Source organism: Phocoena phocoena, chromosome 8 (assembly GCF_963924675.1).
Source record: "Phocoena phocoena chromosome 8, mPhoPho1.1, whole genome shotgun sequence".
NCBI lineage: Eukaryota > Metazoa > Chordata > Mammalia > Artiodactyla > Phocoenidae > Phocoena > Phocoena phocoena.
The window spans coordinates 63505976-63524141 of NC_089226.1; the positions used below are offsets into that span (position 1 = coordinate 63505976).

The following is an 18166-nucleotide window of genomic DNA, read 5'->3' on the forward strand; positions in this document are numbered from 1 at the left end:
TAACAGATGTGAGGTGGTACCTCATTATGGTTTTGATTTGTATTTCCCTGAATATTAGTGATAGTAAACATTTTTTCATGTGCTTGCTGGGCATTTGGATATCTTGTTTGGAGAAATGTCTATTCCAAGTTCTTTGCCCAGTTTTTATTTGGGTTGTTTGTTTGTTTTTATTCTTGAGTTGTAAGAGTTCTTTACATATTCTGGATAATAACCCAACAGTGCTGGAACTTTTAAGACATATTTAAGAATTCACCTTATTTATACATTTAACTTACTGTATTTCCAAGAGTTCTTTAAGTAATTTAGAATGCTTATTTGCTGGACAATTGAATTATTTTTAAAAATTTAGTTTATAAAAGCAAATATTAACCATAAATATGTTTAAATATTAATGAAAGGCCCTTTAAAAGTGATTGTTAAATTTGCTATATTTATAAATAGAACAAGATTTGTAAGTTAAAATTAAAAGCTTAAGGAAGAACACAGTCTAAGTAGTAAGTTTAAAAATCATGTATTAATTTAAAAAATCAAAGTATACAATACCTTTTCTCTACTCTGAACTCTCAACAGAGACTCAGAGAGCTTAGGTAGCTTGCCCAAGGGTTTAGAGGCCTCGAAATTCAGATCTAAAGACAACTGCAATGCTATAATGCCTCAAAGAGAGCCTAGACTTGTGCTACAGATCACTTTGAAAAAACTGCAGACAACAAAACAAACAACAATGATGATGTTTCTAAATGCTGTCAACTTATTTGGCTTTTTCATCCCTGCATCTCTGTTACATGCCCTGTGCTAGAATACTGAAACGAAGGGACTTGGCTCTTGTCTCCAAGGACTTCACAGTTCTCAATGAGATTGTTTCCTAGGAAACCTGACCTTCAGAAGAAAGACAGAAAGAAGCTCCTCCCTGCTGGAGGAGGGAGCGGCTTAGATGGTGAATGGTTCATTAGTCAGTGCGAGTCTGTTCAAAATCTGTTCCTGACTGACCCTAGGAGCGCCCAGCCATTCTCCCCCTGCCTTGGAAGTTCAGTGGGTCAGGACATGTCCTCTCCTTCTGGGGAGTCAGCCAAACCTTGAATCAAAATCTTCCCAGGTTTCTTAGCCTGCCACAAATTTAAGGAAATCCCAAACATGAAAAATCCCAGCTTACAAAACATATATTAAGCATCAAGAGGATTTGCTTTGTCTCACAGATTCCCTGAAGAGTTGCTTTCAGCAATGAGTATCCCTTGGGATCTTACATTCTGATTCTTTCTACACCTGAAATTCAGTACCTACGAAATGGGAAGAGACCTGTTATATAGAAGGAGGTGAACCTGTGGTATTTCTGTACTTGCCATCTGGGACAGTCCCACGAAGCCCAGCAACCTGCCCTAGCTCCTGGATCAAGCCCTGGAAGCAGTCCTTACAGAGCAAATGCTGACAGGGTAGGAGCCAGGCACCTATATCTTGCACGTCCTGCCGGCATAATGAGCAGATCAGTACCGCCTCTATCTGTCCACTTCCGTGTTTCTGGTCAACTAGAGGTCGCTCCATAAAGCTCACACCTATATCCATGCCCATGCACGTGCCCAGAACCGGGGCTTTTCCATTAATATCCTCAAGCTTGAAGCAGTGTGTCGAGCGAGCAAGCTCCACTACCTGTAAGTGAAGCACAAAGCAGAGTGATTTGCTTCTGTGGGGAGACAGATACTCCTGGACAGGCCAGAAAGGACTCAGGGACCAAGGCCTCAGAAGTCCAGGCTATGTCCCTCTCCAGAACTGGAGGCTCATGCCCTACAACAGGGCACAGACTCAACCTCTCACTTGGGCCCAAAAGACAGTCCAGCATCTCTGCTGTGGAAAACAAAGCCTGGAGGGGTCTGCCAGGTTGTGTGTTTATTACAGGGTTTGTTTGCCTTCAAGTGTCCCAGATCTACCTGTGCCTCTCTTTATTAGTGGACAAGCTGGATCCAAGAGTTCATTTTGGAAAAGAGAAGGAAATGTATTAAATGCCAAGTTTATACCAGGTGCTTTATATACTTTATCTCCATCCTCACAATTACCCTTGGAGATAGGGACTATGATATTTTTAAAAATTAAATAAAACCATCAGAGACAGGATGAGGAAACCGAGGTTCAGAGAGGTTGGGTAATTGCACAAAGACAGGCAGTAAACAGCAGAATTCAAATTCAAATTCAAATCCAGGTCATTCTGATTTCAGACTCCATACTCTTAACTGAAATGTTTCTCAAGCTGAGGTCCACACACATGTCCTCAGGAGCTCTCTCCACCAACATTTTTAAATTAGTGTTTCATTCTGATGAGTTTTTTAAAGTATAAATATTCTGGATCATCTATATATTCATCATGACGATATTTTAGAGGCAGTGTTAAGAGTTAGGATCTAGTTCTCACCAAGCAGTATTACTTTGTCTCAGGCTAATGAGAAGAGAAAGGAGCAGACAATATGTAAATGATGCCCTCCTGCCACATGAAGCTGAAATGAGATTATGGCACGCAGTGATGAATGTTTCACAGTACCTGGAATAGACAAAGGTGGGAGGGAAAGTGGGGCACCATCACTGTGGCACGAGTTCGCTAAACTTACCACATCAGGGTGCACCGCACTTAACCTGTAGCGACAGCTTCGTTTAGCAACACGTCATCTGCAAATGAAACTAACATTGTTAATTTGATTGTTTTGGTTTTTTCTAATTTATAAACTGTATTAGGTTTTGTAATTGTATAAGAGCAGAAAGAGTGCACCTAGTTTTATATTTGTACTTATTTAAGAAAAAAACCAAAGATCATTTAATTCAAATCCAGAGCTCTGTAATTATGCAAATTGGAGAGAACTTTCACTTCAATCCACAGTCTTTCAGAGCCAAGCCCATTAAGGACAAAGGACGACGGGGTTGGGGGAGACCAGGCTTCTTGCGGGCCCAGCAAGATGCCACTAAATAAAGCAATGGGGGGGCTCTCCCCTCTAGTTCATTCTGAGGCTCTAAGGGCAGTTATTCCCCAGACAGCAGCCATAGTAGGCGAGGTGAGGGCAATCTCTCTTAGAAGGTTTAAATGTGGTAGAGTTTATTTCACTAGACTTTGAGAATACCAGACCTTTTAGTCTTAGAACTGCCTTACATATTTTAATTATTGAGCACCCCAAAGAGATTTTGTTTATGTGGTTATAGCTACTGCCATTTACCGTATTATAAAGTAAAACTGAGATAATTTAAAAATATTAATTCATTAAAAAACAATAAACCTATTACAAGTCAACATGAATAACATACTTTTCAGGAAAAATTAACTACTTTCAAATAAATTTAGTGAGAAGAGTGACATTGTTTTCCCCTTTTTGCAAATTGCATTAATGTCTGGCTTAACAGAAGACTTAATAGAAGCTGGCTTTCCATACCTGCTTCTGCAGTTACATGTTGTTTTGTTTACAGTATATGAAAAAAATCCAGCCTCACACAGCTATACAGTTGGACAAGATAAGAGTATTTTAGTAGCCTTATCAGATAATTGTGGATATTCTTTGATACTACTGCAAAATTTAACAAGTGGTAGTTTCTTAACTTACTTAGTTGTAATGTGGAATCTGAAACTACACCAATGAACTTTTCTTACTCTGTTATATTAACATCCACTGGTCTGTCTTACACTTTGAACTGCTCTTTTACTCAGGCATAATTTTTACAACACCAAGCATTGGTGATTTGGAAAATATTGGTTCAATGATTTACACAGATGCTCCAAATATTGACATGTTTCATTATAGAAAAAAATCACACTCTTTAATATCACCTCTAATTGCATCAGAAAATTCTGTAACTATTATGAAGTTGTCAAACTCGTGGAGGCAGCTATAACTTTACCCGAATTCTAATTTTTGCTTGCAAACTCAAATTTTATCATTGGCAACAAATACTGTCAGTTTTCTTCCTTGAAGTGACAGGCTCACTTCATTCTTTGAGAAAATATCTGCCAAATTCTCAAGCCTGAATAATCACAGTTTGTCTGTCAGCTGTTCTTTCAAATAAAAACTATTGTTCTACAATAATAATAATATAATATAATAATAATAAGCCTAGTGCAGCGTGCAACTCAAATAGCACAAGTGCAGTTCCTCACTTAAGTTCCTACTTAGCTCCTCACTAAGTAGCAGAGGTGCTTTTTGCATACTTCTAATTTCTTCACATAGAATATTAAAAAGACTTGTATTCAAGAATTGAAATTTAATAAAAATAGACATTCTTCAGTGAAACTGGCTCTTTTCTTTTTCTTTTCTTTTCTTTACAAGCAAATGCCTGGCAGTGAAGAACACACTGACTCATCTTTGGCTTTGGCTTTGGCACCATCAGTGCAAATGTCAACCCAGTGAAAAGGGCAAATAACATCTTAGTATTACTATGAAAATTGTTTGACCTTGTGGAACCCCTGAAAGGGTCTCAGGGACCCCTGATGGGCCTTTAGACCACACTTCGAGAACTGCTGCATTAGACTCTGAAAAACAATTCTGGGCATTTGGGGGCGTGGCATAGCTTTCCAAACCAGTGGGCACTACCCAGGGTAAGAATATAAAGAAATAAGTATTTCATTTCTGTCTTAGAAGAGCAATTGAATTAACTCTATGAGGGTAAAGGTTAAATTAAAGGCACAGCAATGGGTCTCTGACTTAAGGAGAAGGGGGGAAGGTCAAATGATCTCTTTTTTATCCCCTTCCTCCTTCTCACCATAACTTACCTCTTCCCTCTCCTTCCTATCTATCTCCCCTGACCTGGGAAAGCGAAGGGGATAGTTTGGCAGAATGTACTTAAGCCAGGAGTAGCCAATTCAAATGCCTCCAGGGGCCAGCCATATAAAGACTGTGGGTCCAGTGTTGCCAAATCTTAGTTTTTTCAAAACACCAGAAATCCGGATTTTTATTTAAATTTTTAAACGTTGGCAACCAATTAAATTTTAAAAAAACATAAGAAAACAGCGTGAGTCAAACAAAATATACCAGCAATCAGCTCTGCTTTAAGTCATGAAGAGACCTGAACTAAATGAAACATCAGGTGAAAGACTGGAAGGACGCACAGGAAACCACATCTATATTACCTTGTTTACAAACCACCTCCTTTAATATCCCACACCCAGATGTGAGAGAAGGGAGATATTAACTGGGTTTCTGTAACCTTGCCAAGGAATAACAGAGCAGGTCATTGCATGCCACATTGGGAGTTAGAATTTCAAAGATTGTTTGCATGGGTAGTACAGAACAAATTATCATCAAAATAGTATACATTTTACGGGAAAAAATGGGAGGGAGAAACACCAAGTAATGAGAGAGCACCTACTCTAATGCGAGACTGTGTTGAATGTGATACATTATTTATTTGTTCGTTTACTTGTTCACTATTTGTTTTAGACACAGTCCTAGGGCAGGACTTTGTCTTTCTTGCTCACCATGGTACCCTCCCCTCTTTGCCTGGCACCTATATATAGTGCCTGAACATAGCACACACTCAATAAATATTTCTAAAATGAACAAATGAATCTCAGTATTTTTTCACTATACAGACAAGAAAACTAAGACTCAAAGAGAATATGCTACTTGTTCAAAATCATTCAGCTAGTGAAAACAGAGGTAGGAAATGAACCAAAATTTTTGTGTTCTTTCCATGAATTTTATCATCTAAAATTAAATTAAAACCGAGGAGCAGTTGAATTTGTTGCGCTATTGGATGAACTGCCCTCAAAGATCCTGGCATTCCTCCCTTCACATTCTGCTATTCTGAGTTTAATGGCAGCGGGGTTTTCCATCCTAGCTTCCAACAAAGCTGTTAGGAAAGCATTTGCCACGTAGTATAATGAGACTTTTGAAAATCTATCCAGCACAGAAAGGAAGAACTCTTAGTTCTCGAGTTATATTTATTTTTACTTTGTAATGAAGAAAACCTTGTGTGGTCCTATGAATTTTCCCCTAAATGCCATATTGCTGTATATCAAAAACTACTGATAAAAGCAAAAACAAAACAAAACAAACAAAAACCCTGAACCTGGTGTAGTTTAAATTGGAAACTATACATGCTGCTGGTGCATAAATTCGTACAGGTACAATCCATTTGGAAAAAAAAAAAAAAAATATATATATATATATATATATATACACATATAGCAACATAAAATGAATCATAAAAATGTTTATATCCTATAATACAGCAATCTCACTCCTGGGAATTTATCCTAGACAAGTTATTCAACAGAAGAAGAAAAAAGCCACATATACACAAATGTTCACTGCATCATTTTCTCCAATAGCAAAAAACACAATGAGAACAAGAAAACAAAACACATGAGAAAATGGCTTAGTAAATTATAGTATGTGCTGAAGATAAATTACTCTTCAGCTGTTAAAAATAATAATCATGGATACTGGGTAGTGATACAGAAAAAATGTAATAGTATTAAACAAGAAGCAGAAGACAAAAGGATTTGCATACTATGATCATCAGCTTTGCAGATAGCTATGTCTAGATGTAAATAAAAACTGAAAGGTAATATTCAGACATGAAAACAGCATTGTAAGGTATTATAATTTGAGATGTTTACACTTTTTTTTTCAAAATTTTCTTTCATGTTTTACTGTCTTTTCTATTACATACAAGTTTTAAAATTCTTTCTGAAGTAAATTTGGATTTCTGAGTTTTTCTCAAATTCTCACTTAGAAACGACATCCTAACTCTTCCCATCTTAAATTAACAATCTTCTACTTGAAAAAGGAAAGCAACATAATATTTCCAAATGTCCAAGTCTAAAGGTGGAGAGCAAGAAAACAAGGCTGGATGCACCCATGCTGTTGTTGCTGTCTGAAGGACTGCTGATGAAATCAGGCACCCAGAGAGGAGAGGAAGAGAGAGGGACCACAGGGCCCTCTTCAGGGGGGCAGTATGTTTACAAGGCCACCTGGAGAGAGGGCTGAGGGAGCAAAAAGGTCAGCACTGCATATACCTGCCTCACCAGGCTGCTGCCTGGCATCCTCTCCCTTCTGCTCATTTCACAGGCATTTTCTGAGGCCCTGACCCTCTGGGGGAGCCCAGATGTCTGAGATGTCATAAGGCCATGTTTTACTTCAGAAGAGATGCCACAGAGAAAGAGGCCTCTTATGGGTCATGTCCACCATCACGCCCCGTGTGCGTGGTGAGGAGGGACAAATCACCTAGTGCCTCATGTCTGGCTGCTATTTAACTTTGTATATACAGAATTCAGCTTTGTTTGCTCTCTCAGAGCTGGCCGACCCACAATGACAAATCCCACAGGAGCCTTATGTTAAAGCTACATGATTTCCTTGCAAAGAAGAGGGAGCTGGCTAGAAAACCAAAACCAGACAACTGTCCAGGGCACTCCCCCTACCCTGGAGATCAAACCACCAATGAGGAGAATGTTAGGTGAGCACAGAACCCAACACAGAGTACTAGTCCACTCAGGGAGGCCTTCCATTCAGAAGGATGGCCTGAAGGATAGGATGCAGCCCCTCTGTAACCAAGGAACCTGACAAAACTATACAGAAGCAGTGTCCCATCAACCAGACTCTACCTCCATGCCCTGGGCAGTCTTGGTCCTTACTTCAGTCCCTATTTACTAGACACCTAAAGGTAACCTTTCATTCCCAAAACTCTGCCCAGCTTACCTCCATTCACAGACCATCTTCCCAAGGGTAGTTTCTAGGTAGCTCAGCTCATCACTTGTGCACTTACTGGCCAGTTTTGATGTCAAATAGAGGACGATCTCTTCTTAGGTCTTGCCGCCAACTCTCAAGGCCTCTCTTTCTGCTGGTAACAGACAGTATGTGATTAAGGACTGAAAGAGTGATGAAGCCCATAATGCTGTGAGGTCAGAGAGGGAGGAGATGCTAAGGTAAAAGCAGGAGATTTGGAGAAAAAAGACTAAAGGCTAGGCCCAGGCTCTATATTTTAGCAGCTCTATAGCCTCTGGCAAGTCAGTCAACCTTCTGTGCCTCAACTCTCTCATTCATAAAATGGGACTAGTAGAGTTGACCTCTCAGGCAGACACATTTTGTAAACTGCAAGGTGTATTTGGTTATTCTCACTGTAGGCTGGAGTGTTCTGGGAAGAGCAGAATGTAAGGTAGGGCTTAAAGGTTGAGGAAGCTTCAGGACATCTGGTCAGAAAGAAGATGAGCACTCCAGGCATGAGAAATGGCACTAGCACAGGAAAAAAGGTAGAAGGGATGTACCAAGTTTGGCTGCAGTAGAAAGCTTGTGCAGGGAAGAAGCCAAGGTTAGTTTGGAAAGGCAAGTGGGCTGTATTCTGCTGGTAATAGGGAGCTATCACACTTTTTGATCAAGTAAGTGAAAGGATAAGAGTCATGTTTTAGGAAGATCAAACTGACAGAGGTGTGAAGGATGGACGGATTGGAGGAAGGTTAGAATACAGGCAGGGTGATCACAGGAGGGTGCCGAACTCCAGATGAGGGCCTTAATGAAGGCCATGGCACGAGGGCTAAAAAGGAGAAAGCAGATTTGAGAGACAGGTATAGAAAAAAAGACACGGTGACAGTGTATTAGAGGAAAAGAATGCTTGGGGACAATTTTCAAGTCTCCCTGACATCACTATCTGGGTGGACAAGGCTGCTCACCAAGCTACAGAATAAAGAAGACACCAGAGAACCGGGAAGATCAAAGTATTTGGATATGTCTATCTAGGATGTCTTAGAATGTCCAAGGGATACTAACCAGAAATTAAGTGAATATATGAGTCTGGAGCTCACCAACAGAGATGTGAATTGAAGCCACCCAAGATGCGTTCACCCAAGAAAACTGTGTACTATGAAAAGTTAAGAGAGGCAAGGACAGAAGGCTGAAGACACCAATACTTAAATGGTGGACAAATATAGAAGAACCTGAAAGGAAGACAGAGAAGTAGCCAGAAAGATAGGAGGAAGGCAAGAGATTAGTTAGAAAAAGAAGTCAAATGGGTAAAGTACAACAAAGAATAAGTGGTATGAGGAAGAGTACATTCAGTTCAGTGTTTGGTTAATTGATGACCTCCATAAGAGCAATTTCATTGAAATAATGGGGCTGAGAGCTAGACTGCAGCGGATTAAACAATGAATGGGAAGCTAGCAAATGGACAGGATTTGTTGACTATTCTTTTGGGGAGCTTGGCTGAAAAGGAAAGAGCAAGGGTAATAAATAGAAACAGGGAGAATTTAGGATATTTTAGCTAAAATGTATTTTAGCTGAAGGGAACAAGGCACAGAAAATACACCCAAACACACACTGAGTGACTGAGGGAATGTGATCTTGAACATTGGCTGAGACTTAAGACGGAAAGGATGTCTCTTGCACTTTAGTTTAGAAAGGGAGGTGAGGGTAGGTGCACTCATTCACTGAACGATCACTTGTTGAACATGTACTACATGCCAGGAGCTAGGAGTCCATGGATAAAAGAAAGTAATCCTCCAGTCTTTAAGAAATTTTGTCTAGTAGGAAAGACAAATGTGGATCAACAATTACATAAGAGCTCTGTACTAGATTTTGAGGTGGCACAGTGGGGGGAGGTGAGCAACTATGGCTGAATGGGTCAGAGAAGTATTACAAGAGGAGACCCTTGCATAGGGTCCAGATTGAGCAGGGGTTCTCTGGTCCAGGAGAGGAGGGGGTCACGGGCATGCCAAGTAGGTTGCAGTGAAAGTTAAAATGTGGCGGGTAGAAGATTTACAGGGTCTGGAGAATAAAGAACCCTAAAGCGACCAGGCGTAGAGGTCCCTGAACTCAGGTTGTTCCAACTGAGGACGACCGGGACGATAGCACAAGGGCAAAAGAGAAAGGAAGACCTTGAGCCCACTCAGTAGTGTGGGCGAGAAGGTCCCGGAAGGTGGTAGAGACATCTAGAAAGACTTTAAAGGGAGCAGGAATAAAGGGAGCAGGAAGAGACATCGGGTGGGCACACAGGGTCAAACAGGACCTTGCGGTTTCTCACTGCGGCCAGGGGACAAGCAAGCAACCGCTACCGCCCGAGCCGAGCCGACCACCAAAAACACAGCGAGACGCATGGGGCTGCTCAGGATGGGGCGGTTGGTGAGCAGCAGAGAAATACACTGGCTCCAGCAGGCTCTTGGGCCGTGTCCCCGGGAAAAGCGCCCGGCCCACCTGGACCCCAGCTGCGTGCACTACAGCGTCCCAAGCCCCGCCTTCCGCGCCAGCGCTCCGCCTCTGAGCCCGAGCGCACGCGTGACAGCACGGAGAAGGCTCTCGGCCCCCGCAGCCTCCGGAACAACTCTATGACGGAGAGTTCACCCTACAGGAAGTGGAAACAACAAAACCCACAGCAGCTCAAGACCCGCGACGCCAAAAAAGCTCCGCCCGCGGCCCGGCCTTCGGACCGGAAGTGAGGCGTTGGCTCCGCCCCCGAGCTCGATAGCTCGCGAGACTTTGCAGAGCCCTTCCTTTTTCGTCTCGGTCGCTGACATGGTAGGTGATTTTTCTGATGCGTCCCCATAGTTGCTGGCCTAGGCCGCGATCTTTACTCACCTTGCACCCCAGCCACCTACTCCCGAGCTTGGCCCGGTCCTCCAGGCCGCGCATGGCCAGCCGCAGGGCGGGGTAGCCGGCGTGGGTCCGGGGCGGGGCGGGGCGGGGAGCCTGGGGCCGCGTGTTCATCCTGCGGTTCGGTTTCTCGAGACACGCGGTCCGGGGTTCCCGGGCGCCTCCCTGATGAGGCCGCACGGCCCCGGGCCAAGCCGTAACCTCGACTTTGCTGAAGGTGCAACAAAGCAGATCCTTGATCCCCAGGCCTATAGGCCTCTCACAGACTGGCAAGCTTCGCCCCCTGCCCCTCTTCTCTTAGGCCTTATCACCAAGCACCTTTTCCCACACAGCCATCCAGACTAAGGAAGACCCGGAAACTTAGGGGGCACGTGAGCCACGGCCACGGCCGCATCGGTAAGTACTGTCTCCACATCCTGGTCGTTCTTGGGCTATCTCTGCATGGTGCTAGCTTGTCAGGAAGTAGGTAACTTAGAGAAGTGGGTTAGTTAGAGCTCTTGGCGGTCGAGTCGGATTGAATTTGATCATTAGCTGTTGGCTTTATCTTTGAGAATTCTCTAGTACTCCAGTTTTAGAGAATTTCACGTCAGTTGGGGGGTTGGAAATTGAGCGGGGTCCAGTATTGAATTGGTTGAAGGTATGGAGTACTGTGTTAGTGTTGTGAGGTGGAACACTGCAAAGTGATGATTATCCCAGAGTCTTGAAGGAACAGCATTGCTGGAAAAGGGGTATTAAGCAAAGGCACAGAGGTATGGGGAAGTGCTTTTGCGAGAAGTAATATCGAGGGGTTGGAGAAGGCTATTTTAGCCATGTAGCTTTGTGTTCCTGCAGGCAAACACCGGAAGCACCCGGGAGGCCGCGGTAATGCTGGTGGCATGCATCACCACAGGATCAACTTCGACAAATAGTGAGTGTTTTTCGGACTCTGCCTTTACTGACACTGACAGCTTTGGATTTAGGGGTAGAAGGTAGTTAAGAACATCTTCAACGGGAAGCAAGGCTCTTACCACTCAGAAACCTTGCCTGTGGCTGGGTTTCGTCAAGTTAATATTTGATGTGAACTGAGAACTTGTCACCGAGGCTAGAGTCACGCTTGGGTATCGGCTATTGCCTTAGTGTGCTAGAGTCCTCGAAGAGAAACTGCTGACCTTATTCACTGGCTGTGGCCCTCGTGGCATAGTCAGTCACCGGGTTAGTGACATGCATCAGATTGACTTACACAACTGTTAGATCCGTTTAACGCCCACAAATTAGCGGGGTTGTGTTTTAACTATTTGTTTAGGAGCCCTGTGTTATAGGAGTGTGGGGAAGCTGTCAAGTGACCTGAATCCCAGTCTTGGCACTGCCTCTGACTTTCTCAGTGACTTACTCTGGTTCTGTGAAATAAGGCTAGTCTTTTCCACCCGATAGTCTTTGGTGGCTTTTTAAAGATTTGTTTTATTCAAGAAGTGGAGTACCTGCTTTGTCACTCTTCTGCATAAGTGCATAACTTACACTGTAATGGGGTGGAGATGGTAAACATAGCTTTTTAGTTGGAGTGAGGTAATGGAAATGGTTGCCTTCTTTTCCCAGTCACCCAGGATACTTTGGGAAAGTTGGTATGAGGCATTACCACTTAAAGAGGAACCAGAGCTTCTGCCCAACTGTCAACCTTGATAAATTGTGGACCTTGGTCAGTGAGCAGACACGGGTAAATGCTGCCAAGAACAAGACTGGAGCTGCTCCTATCATTGATGTGGTGCGATCGGTGAGTGAATTGAATATTTTTTGCCTTTCAAAATTCTGGATAATATGCTTGCACCTAAAGTCTATACCCAGATACCTACTAGACAGTTCCACTTTCCGTAGCATTTCCACGGGTACTTACTGATCAAAATTGAACTCTTGTTCAATTGTGATTCATGCAAAACATTTGAAGAGTAGTTCTTCCACTTCCTCGTTCATTTACTTCATTTTTCACTTGAACGTTTTCCGATCGGTTATCTTATTCCTAGTGTCAGTGCCCTGATTTGTACGGGTTTCTCACCTGAACTATTGGTAGTAATTTAGGTCAGCTGGCTCTGGTCTGTTTTACACAAGACTGCATGAGGCACAGCCCTTGACCCTTATGTTTCTTACAGAATAAAATCCTAATATGTTCAATTGTTATTTAAGGCCCAACATTATCTGAAGAGAACCCCCGCTCCCCCCCCCCAAAAAAAAAGTATTTTTGTATATCATTAGGAGTTCTGGTCCTTGTGTCAGTCTTACCCACTGTGGGTATGGAGGTGGTGGGAATCCTGAGGGGCCTTTCAGTAAAGTTTTAAAATTCCCTTTCTCAGCCTCTTCTTTGAGCAATTCTGATGACCATGACTTGGAGCATTGCTGGAAATGTGATTTTCCTTTTTTGCTTATCAAGTCGTAATTGAATAGGAGAAAGCGTTTGAGCTCTGCCCGAGACTAGAGTCACATCCTGACAGCTCTTGTCCTGGTGTGCTAGAGTCCTCGGAGAGAATCTGCTGGTCTTGATTCACTGGCGAGGGCAGTCGGTGCCCCCGGGAGTGCCCAGATCAGAAACATGCTCTCCCTGGCCCCTAGATGGAGTGGATTGGTAGGCATTTTTCTTCGTACTCATCACAGAGTTGGTGACTGCCACGGTGCATTATAAACACTCTTCTCTGTTCTTCTAGGGTTACTACAAAGTTCTGGGGAAGGGAAAGCTCCCAAAGCAGCCTGTCATCGTGAAGGCCAAATTCTTCAGCAGAAGAGCTGAGGAGAAGATTAAGGGTGTCGGTGGGGCTTGTGTCCTGGTAGCTTGAAGCCACGTGGTGGGAGATTCATTAAATGATAACAAGTGCTTTTCTCTTCTGGTCTGAGTGAGGGTTCTTTGGCACTTCTACCTCCCTACCTGTACAGAAACCCATCTGACAGGTTCTAGGAGTAAGGGTGTGAGGACCTGGGCTCTTCCACCAGCTCCCCTCAAAGTATGGAAGAGATGGCACCAACACTTAGAATAAGGCCTTGGCTGGTTACCTAATTTGAGGCTTTTCACTTACAAAGTGAGAATGATACCTGTTGGTGCCATCATACCATTGAAAGGCCTATTGGCATTGTATGCTCTGAATTTATAAGTGAGTGGGACAATGTGCCCTTAATTGTTGCATGTCAAGGGGGGAAACTCATGATCTTTACAAGATTTTGATAAGTCATGTTGGAAAGATGGGTCAGTGGTAGGATAGAAGTGGTTCTTTGGAACTTACTTCGTCAGTTTAAGGTTCTTCCACCTGGCTTCCTCATCTTGGACCAAACCATTCTGGTCATAATCAAAATGTTGGAATGGGGCCCAACAGTCTGAATTTTAAACACACCAGGGCTTTTACACATCAGAGTGGTTTGGATTCTAGAAAGCAGTTGTCAGGATTTATGGGTCCTTGTGCATAGGAGTCTTAATGTTCAAAGAAATAACGTCATGAAATGCTAATGATTTTCCTTCCAGCGTGAAATGTATCTAATAGAGAAATTTGGGGAATGCTAAAGGCCAGAAACCAGAATCAGGTTTCCTAGGGTGTGTTACCTCCTGCAAAACCAAGAAGATGAGCAATGCTTGTGTGCAGATAGGACCCTCTTAGATCCTGGTAAATTATAATTTGGTATAGTTTTCCAAGATTTTGAAAGTTTTTTGACCCATAATAGAACTTGCAGTCTAGAACCCTGACCAAAGAATAGTTAAGATGGCACTTACTTAAGCCTCCTAAAACTCTACTTACATGTTTAGTTTGGTAGAGGGTGGTTTCTGTATTGTGTTGTGGGATCATGAATGGGCTGGGAACTATGACTTTCTGTGAGACTAATTTGTCATAACAGCCTTCAGAAGATATTGGGGATTGTTAAATGTAAGGAAAGACAGGGGAGGGAATGTAATTGATTTGTATAATGGAGAGTTAAAGGTGTCAGGAAGGCACTCAGTTGGATAAGCTAATAACTGGATCATTTACATCTGTTGGTACTGGTGGAGAAAGGTAAAAATCGGGTTTCCTTTAATGTCTTTTGGAGGACTTATAATAAGGGAAGCTTCGATGCCTTCTAGACACTGAAGGTACAGAAATGTGTAAATACAGTGTCTTAAGATTCAGGCCGGATTTGAAATTTATATCTAAACCTAATAGCTGTGTGACTTAGGCTTAGTCCAGTTTTCTCATCTTTAAATTTAGGTAAACGTACCTACTTGAGGATTGTGTGGATTAAGTAAGATGGAAAGCATTTACTAAATTTTTGTGTTTCGCTCTTAGTAACCAGCATGTAAGTGAACCATTATTACCTGAGCAGACAAGTCAGGTAACCTTGGTGTGATTCAGTTAATGGGAAAGTGGTCTAAACACAGGAAAGAGCAAACATGCATTTAGGAAACCCAGTTTGGAAAGGTTAGGCAAGTTGGGAGGTGTTATATGGGAGAACAGTTTTTCTGGCCCAGCTGTAGTTTAAGGGCACAAGGCTACAGTGGAAGGCTGGAGGCGGGACCATGAGGATGGAAGACAGGATTCAGAAGACATAAGGGACAGACAGGACTTGGTGACTGAATTGGGGTGGGGCTGGCAGCAAAATATGGTTTAGGGGGAGGATAGGTGGTCAGTAGTCCCTTTATGGCTAGCTTCTTCCAAGGTTTCATTGCTAGAACCTTGCAGTATAACTATCCTGACACTGGATGGGATAATGCTCATCCCATCCTATATGGAGGTGCTGCTGTTGGACATGCATGCTAAATATGAAAGTCACTAGTACAGCCATTCTGAATAGGGAGGATGCCTCAGGAGTATAGCTACTGATCTGTGTGAGCTGCCATGCTCTGGCTTGCTCACTCACCATTATCTACAGGTAATAACTGGGCAGATGTTCTGATTACTCCCAGGTAATACTGTTGCCAAAGGAAGCTGGGTTACTGGTGAAAAGCCAAACATGTGCAAGATAATGGAGGACACGGACCTAGAGCAAGTGCTTATCTTTCATAGGACCAAAGGCAAACCTTACGCTTTGGTTTTATATCTGAGAGTGAAACGTGCTAATGCTGAGATACAAAATATAGCCGATGCATAGGAAAAGTTCATGCATTAGACTGTCGAGCTTTGATTAGCCTGTCCGGTAGGCACAGAGACCCATACTGCCACTGCCTCTTTAGTGGCCGATGATAAGTGCACGGTGTTGATGAGATTCTCCCATGTAGGGGGAGCAGGTGCCCCCTAACTCAGGTTAACGGCTAAATTTTCTATCAGCTTGAATTGCTAAGTATATTTCTAGCCTAATAATTAATGTATGTGCTTTAAATACATTGTTATTCAAACCTCGGAGCTGCCACTGTGACTTCCAGTTTATGGGAAATGTCCGTCACATAATTTGCAAAAGCCCTCATTGTCAAAACCAGCTAAATAGGATTTTAACTTTTCAATTCAAATAAATATTACTATGCGATGGCTAACTAGCCCAGTAGCAGCCAGCCCGGGATGAAAAGCAGCCAAAGGCGTGCACCACCGGCCGGAGGCAGGCAGCGCTCGCGTACCTGCGCTGCGGGGTGGGAGGTTAGCGGGATGCCAGCGGCTGGAGCCCTGTGGAGGCTGGCGCCCTAGCAGCCGCTCTCGTTGGTCCCTACCGCCCGACGTCCTTGTCGCACTCAAACCGTCCGCACCGCACAGCCGCTCTCCCTTGCCGCTGAGCCACTTCCCGAGGGTGTGAGGTTCTGGTTCCGGCGTCACTTTGATCTCTGTCCCACCCCAGGGCCGGAAGCATGATAGGCGCCGATCCGCCACTTCCGGCAGAGGGCGGGGCTGGCCTGTGGCGCGCGGACGAGGCGGGAGGTTTAACCCGGCCAGTGTCCAAGTGCGGCGTGGTGGGCGCACAGCCTAGGTCGCCAGCCTCGCCGCACTCAATTTCCGCTTTGCGCGGAAGAAGAGAAGCTGTGGCCTTTTGATGCACTTTCAAGATGGGAATTTCCATCTCTCTCAGATTACGTTGCCGTTAAAAGATAATGAGTGTTCGAGGTACTTTGGGATTAAAAAAAAAAAAACTTGTACGTGCATGGTAAGGTTCTGGAAGAACAATGCAGAAGGGATTTTTTCCTCATGAGTTTTGGGAGGTGAGGAAGGTGATGTATGCTTTGGTACAGTTTGTTTCTTCCTTAACCAAATGCATATTACTTTCACGTTAAAAAGCAATATAAATAGACAACTTTAACTACAAGTTATGGTAGCTTGTCAGTGCTGAAAAGTAATATTTTCTCTTATTCTAGAACTTCATGACCTTTTAAATTACACCCACCCCCACAGCCCATAGGCAAGTAAATTCAAGATGTTTTGGAATGCCACACTGTGTGGCTCTAGAAACTAATTTTGTGTGTCGCCCCTAGGAAGAATAGGTTAAGTGTATGTATCATTTCTAGCTCTGTTTTGCAGCCCAGTTTTTGTTTTACTTTCATTTCCACTTAAAGTTGGTTTAAAAAAAAACAACCCCAATTTACGTATCCTTATAAATCAGTCCTTTGGGGTACAAGGTGAGTTATAAGTCTTATTTGCAAAACAAAGGGTATTATTTTTAACAAAATTTAAACTGATCTGTGATAGAATAATTTTCTTGGGGTCCTAATTCCACATACCATCCAGTGTGAACCACAGTTGCTTTCCAAGAGCATTCCAAAATATTGCCTTTAAAAAGCCCATACTTCTCATTTCAACACTGTGTTTACCAGAGCATGGTAATTTACTGAAAAGAGCATTTAGAAAGATGTAATGGCACAACCTGCCCTGCTCTAAAAGTTACCAGACCGATTACTGGAGAAAACCCCAGAGCCTTTCTTAACTCCAGAATGGAGGAGGGCTGACAGTTCATAGGCACTGGGACTTCTGGTAGAGGAGACAGCACTGCGCTGCCCCTGAGCAATTTCCCAGAAAGGCACTGTCTAAGCACCGTTATTTTCGGTAGTGGGCACCATCCTCGGGGGGGGGGGGGGGGGGGGCTGGGGGGGTGCATTTTGTAAAGGTACGGGAGCATTTTTGGTCACAATTATGGAAGGGAAGCAACCAGAGATGCTTGATGTCCTGCAATGTATGGGTTGATTCTAAACCAGGGGTCCGCGGTCTGTTAGGAACTGGGCCACACAGCAGGAGGGGAGCAGTGGGCAAGTGAGCAAAGCCGCCTCTGCTGCTCCCCATAGCTCACGTTACTGCCCGAGCCACCCCCGAGCCCCACCCCTTACCTGGAAGAACTGTCTTCCGTGACACTGGCCCCTGGTGCCAAAAAGGCTGGGGACCGCTGCTCCAAACAGCAAAGGAAAACCTAGCTTAGAACCTATCTTCATTTTACACACAATCAGAATCAAAAAGATATGTTATTGGTTTTTTGCGTTTGTTTTGTTTTTGTTTTTTGCAGGTTTCATATACTTGTCAGTTTTCCAGGATTCCAGCTATTGTTTAAATCAGGGGAAGCTCAAAATGTGTTTTGTTTAGAATATTGCCAAAAATTGTTCATTTCAGAAAACTCTCTTACTAAGTGGTTAAAACCCACTTAGTAGAATCTGAGTTGCTAATTCGACACACTTTTTCTGCATGCGTAGCTGTTGCATTCACAGTAATTCTGTGTACGGCGTAAGCATCTGACTTAAT

General features: G+C 43.4%; 2 protein-coding genes and 2 non-coding genes across 6 annotated transcripts in view; 3 read left to right on the forward strand and 1 right to left on the reverse strand.

Moving 5' to 3' along the window:
• Positions 1-1632, reverse strand: part of TRIM66 (tripartite motif containing 66) — a 46972-nt gene extending 45340 nt beyond the window's left edge. For 2 of the 3 annotated variants that reach the window (XM_065882019.1, XM_065882018.1), the window contains exon 1: positions 1338-1632. The gene's annotated coding sequence lies outside the window, so the exon portion shown is untranslated. The remainder of the gene's footprint in view (positions 1-1337) is intronic. The other variant, XM_065882020.1, reaches the window with a different exon arrangement.
• Positions 1633-10878: 9246 nt separating this feature from the next.
• RPL27A (ribosomal protein L27a) lies at positions 10879-13387 on the forward strand. Its single transcript, XM_065882108.1, has 4 exons — positions 10879-10937; positions 11373-11448; positions 12114-12288; positions 13211-13387. Exons 2-4 carry the CDS (start codon positions 11417-11419, stop codon positions 13337-13339), a joined length of 336 nt encoding a protein of 111 aa, XP_065738180.1. The 5' UTR covers positions 10879-10937; positions 11373-11416; the 3' UTR covers positions 13340-13387.
• On the forward strand, positions 11616-11745 carry LOC136127673 (small nucleolar RNA SNORA3/SNORA45 family). The gene has a single exon (XR_010656133.1). It is a non-coding gene; the product is annotated as a small nucleolar RNA SNORA3/SNORA45 family (small nucleolar RNA).
• LOC136127671 (small nucleolar RNA SNORA3/SNORA45 family) lies at positions 12974-13102 on the forward strand. Its single transcript, XR_010656131.1, has one exon. It is a non-coding gene; the product is annotated as a small nucleolar RNA SNORA3/SNORA45 family (small nucleolar RNA).
• Positions 13388-18166: the final 4779 nt, after the last annotated feature.

Coding starts and splice junctions, on each gene's coding strand:
- RPL27A (XM_065882108.1), top strand. CDS start 11,417: ATGCATCACCACAGGATCAACTTCGACAAATA. Junction 11,449..12,113: donor AGGATCAACTTCGACAAATA/GTGAGTGTTTTT, acceptor TTCTTTTCCCAG/TCACCCAGGATACTTTGGGA. Junction 12,289..13,210: donor TCATTGATGTGGTGCGATCG/GTGAGTGAATTG, acceptor CTGTTCTTCTAG/GGTTACTACAAAGTTCTGGG.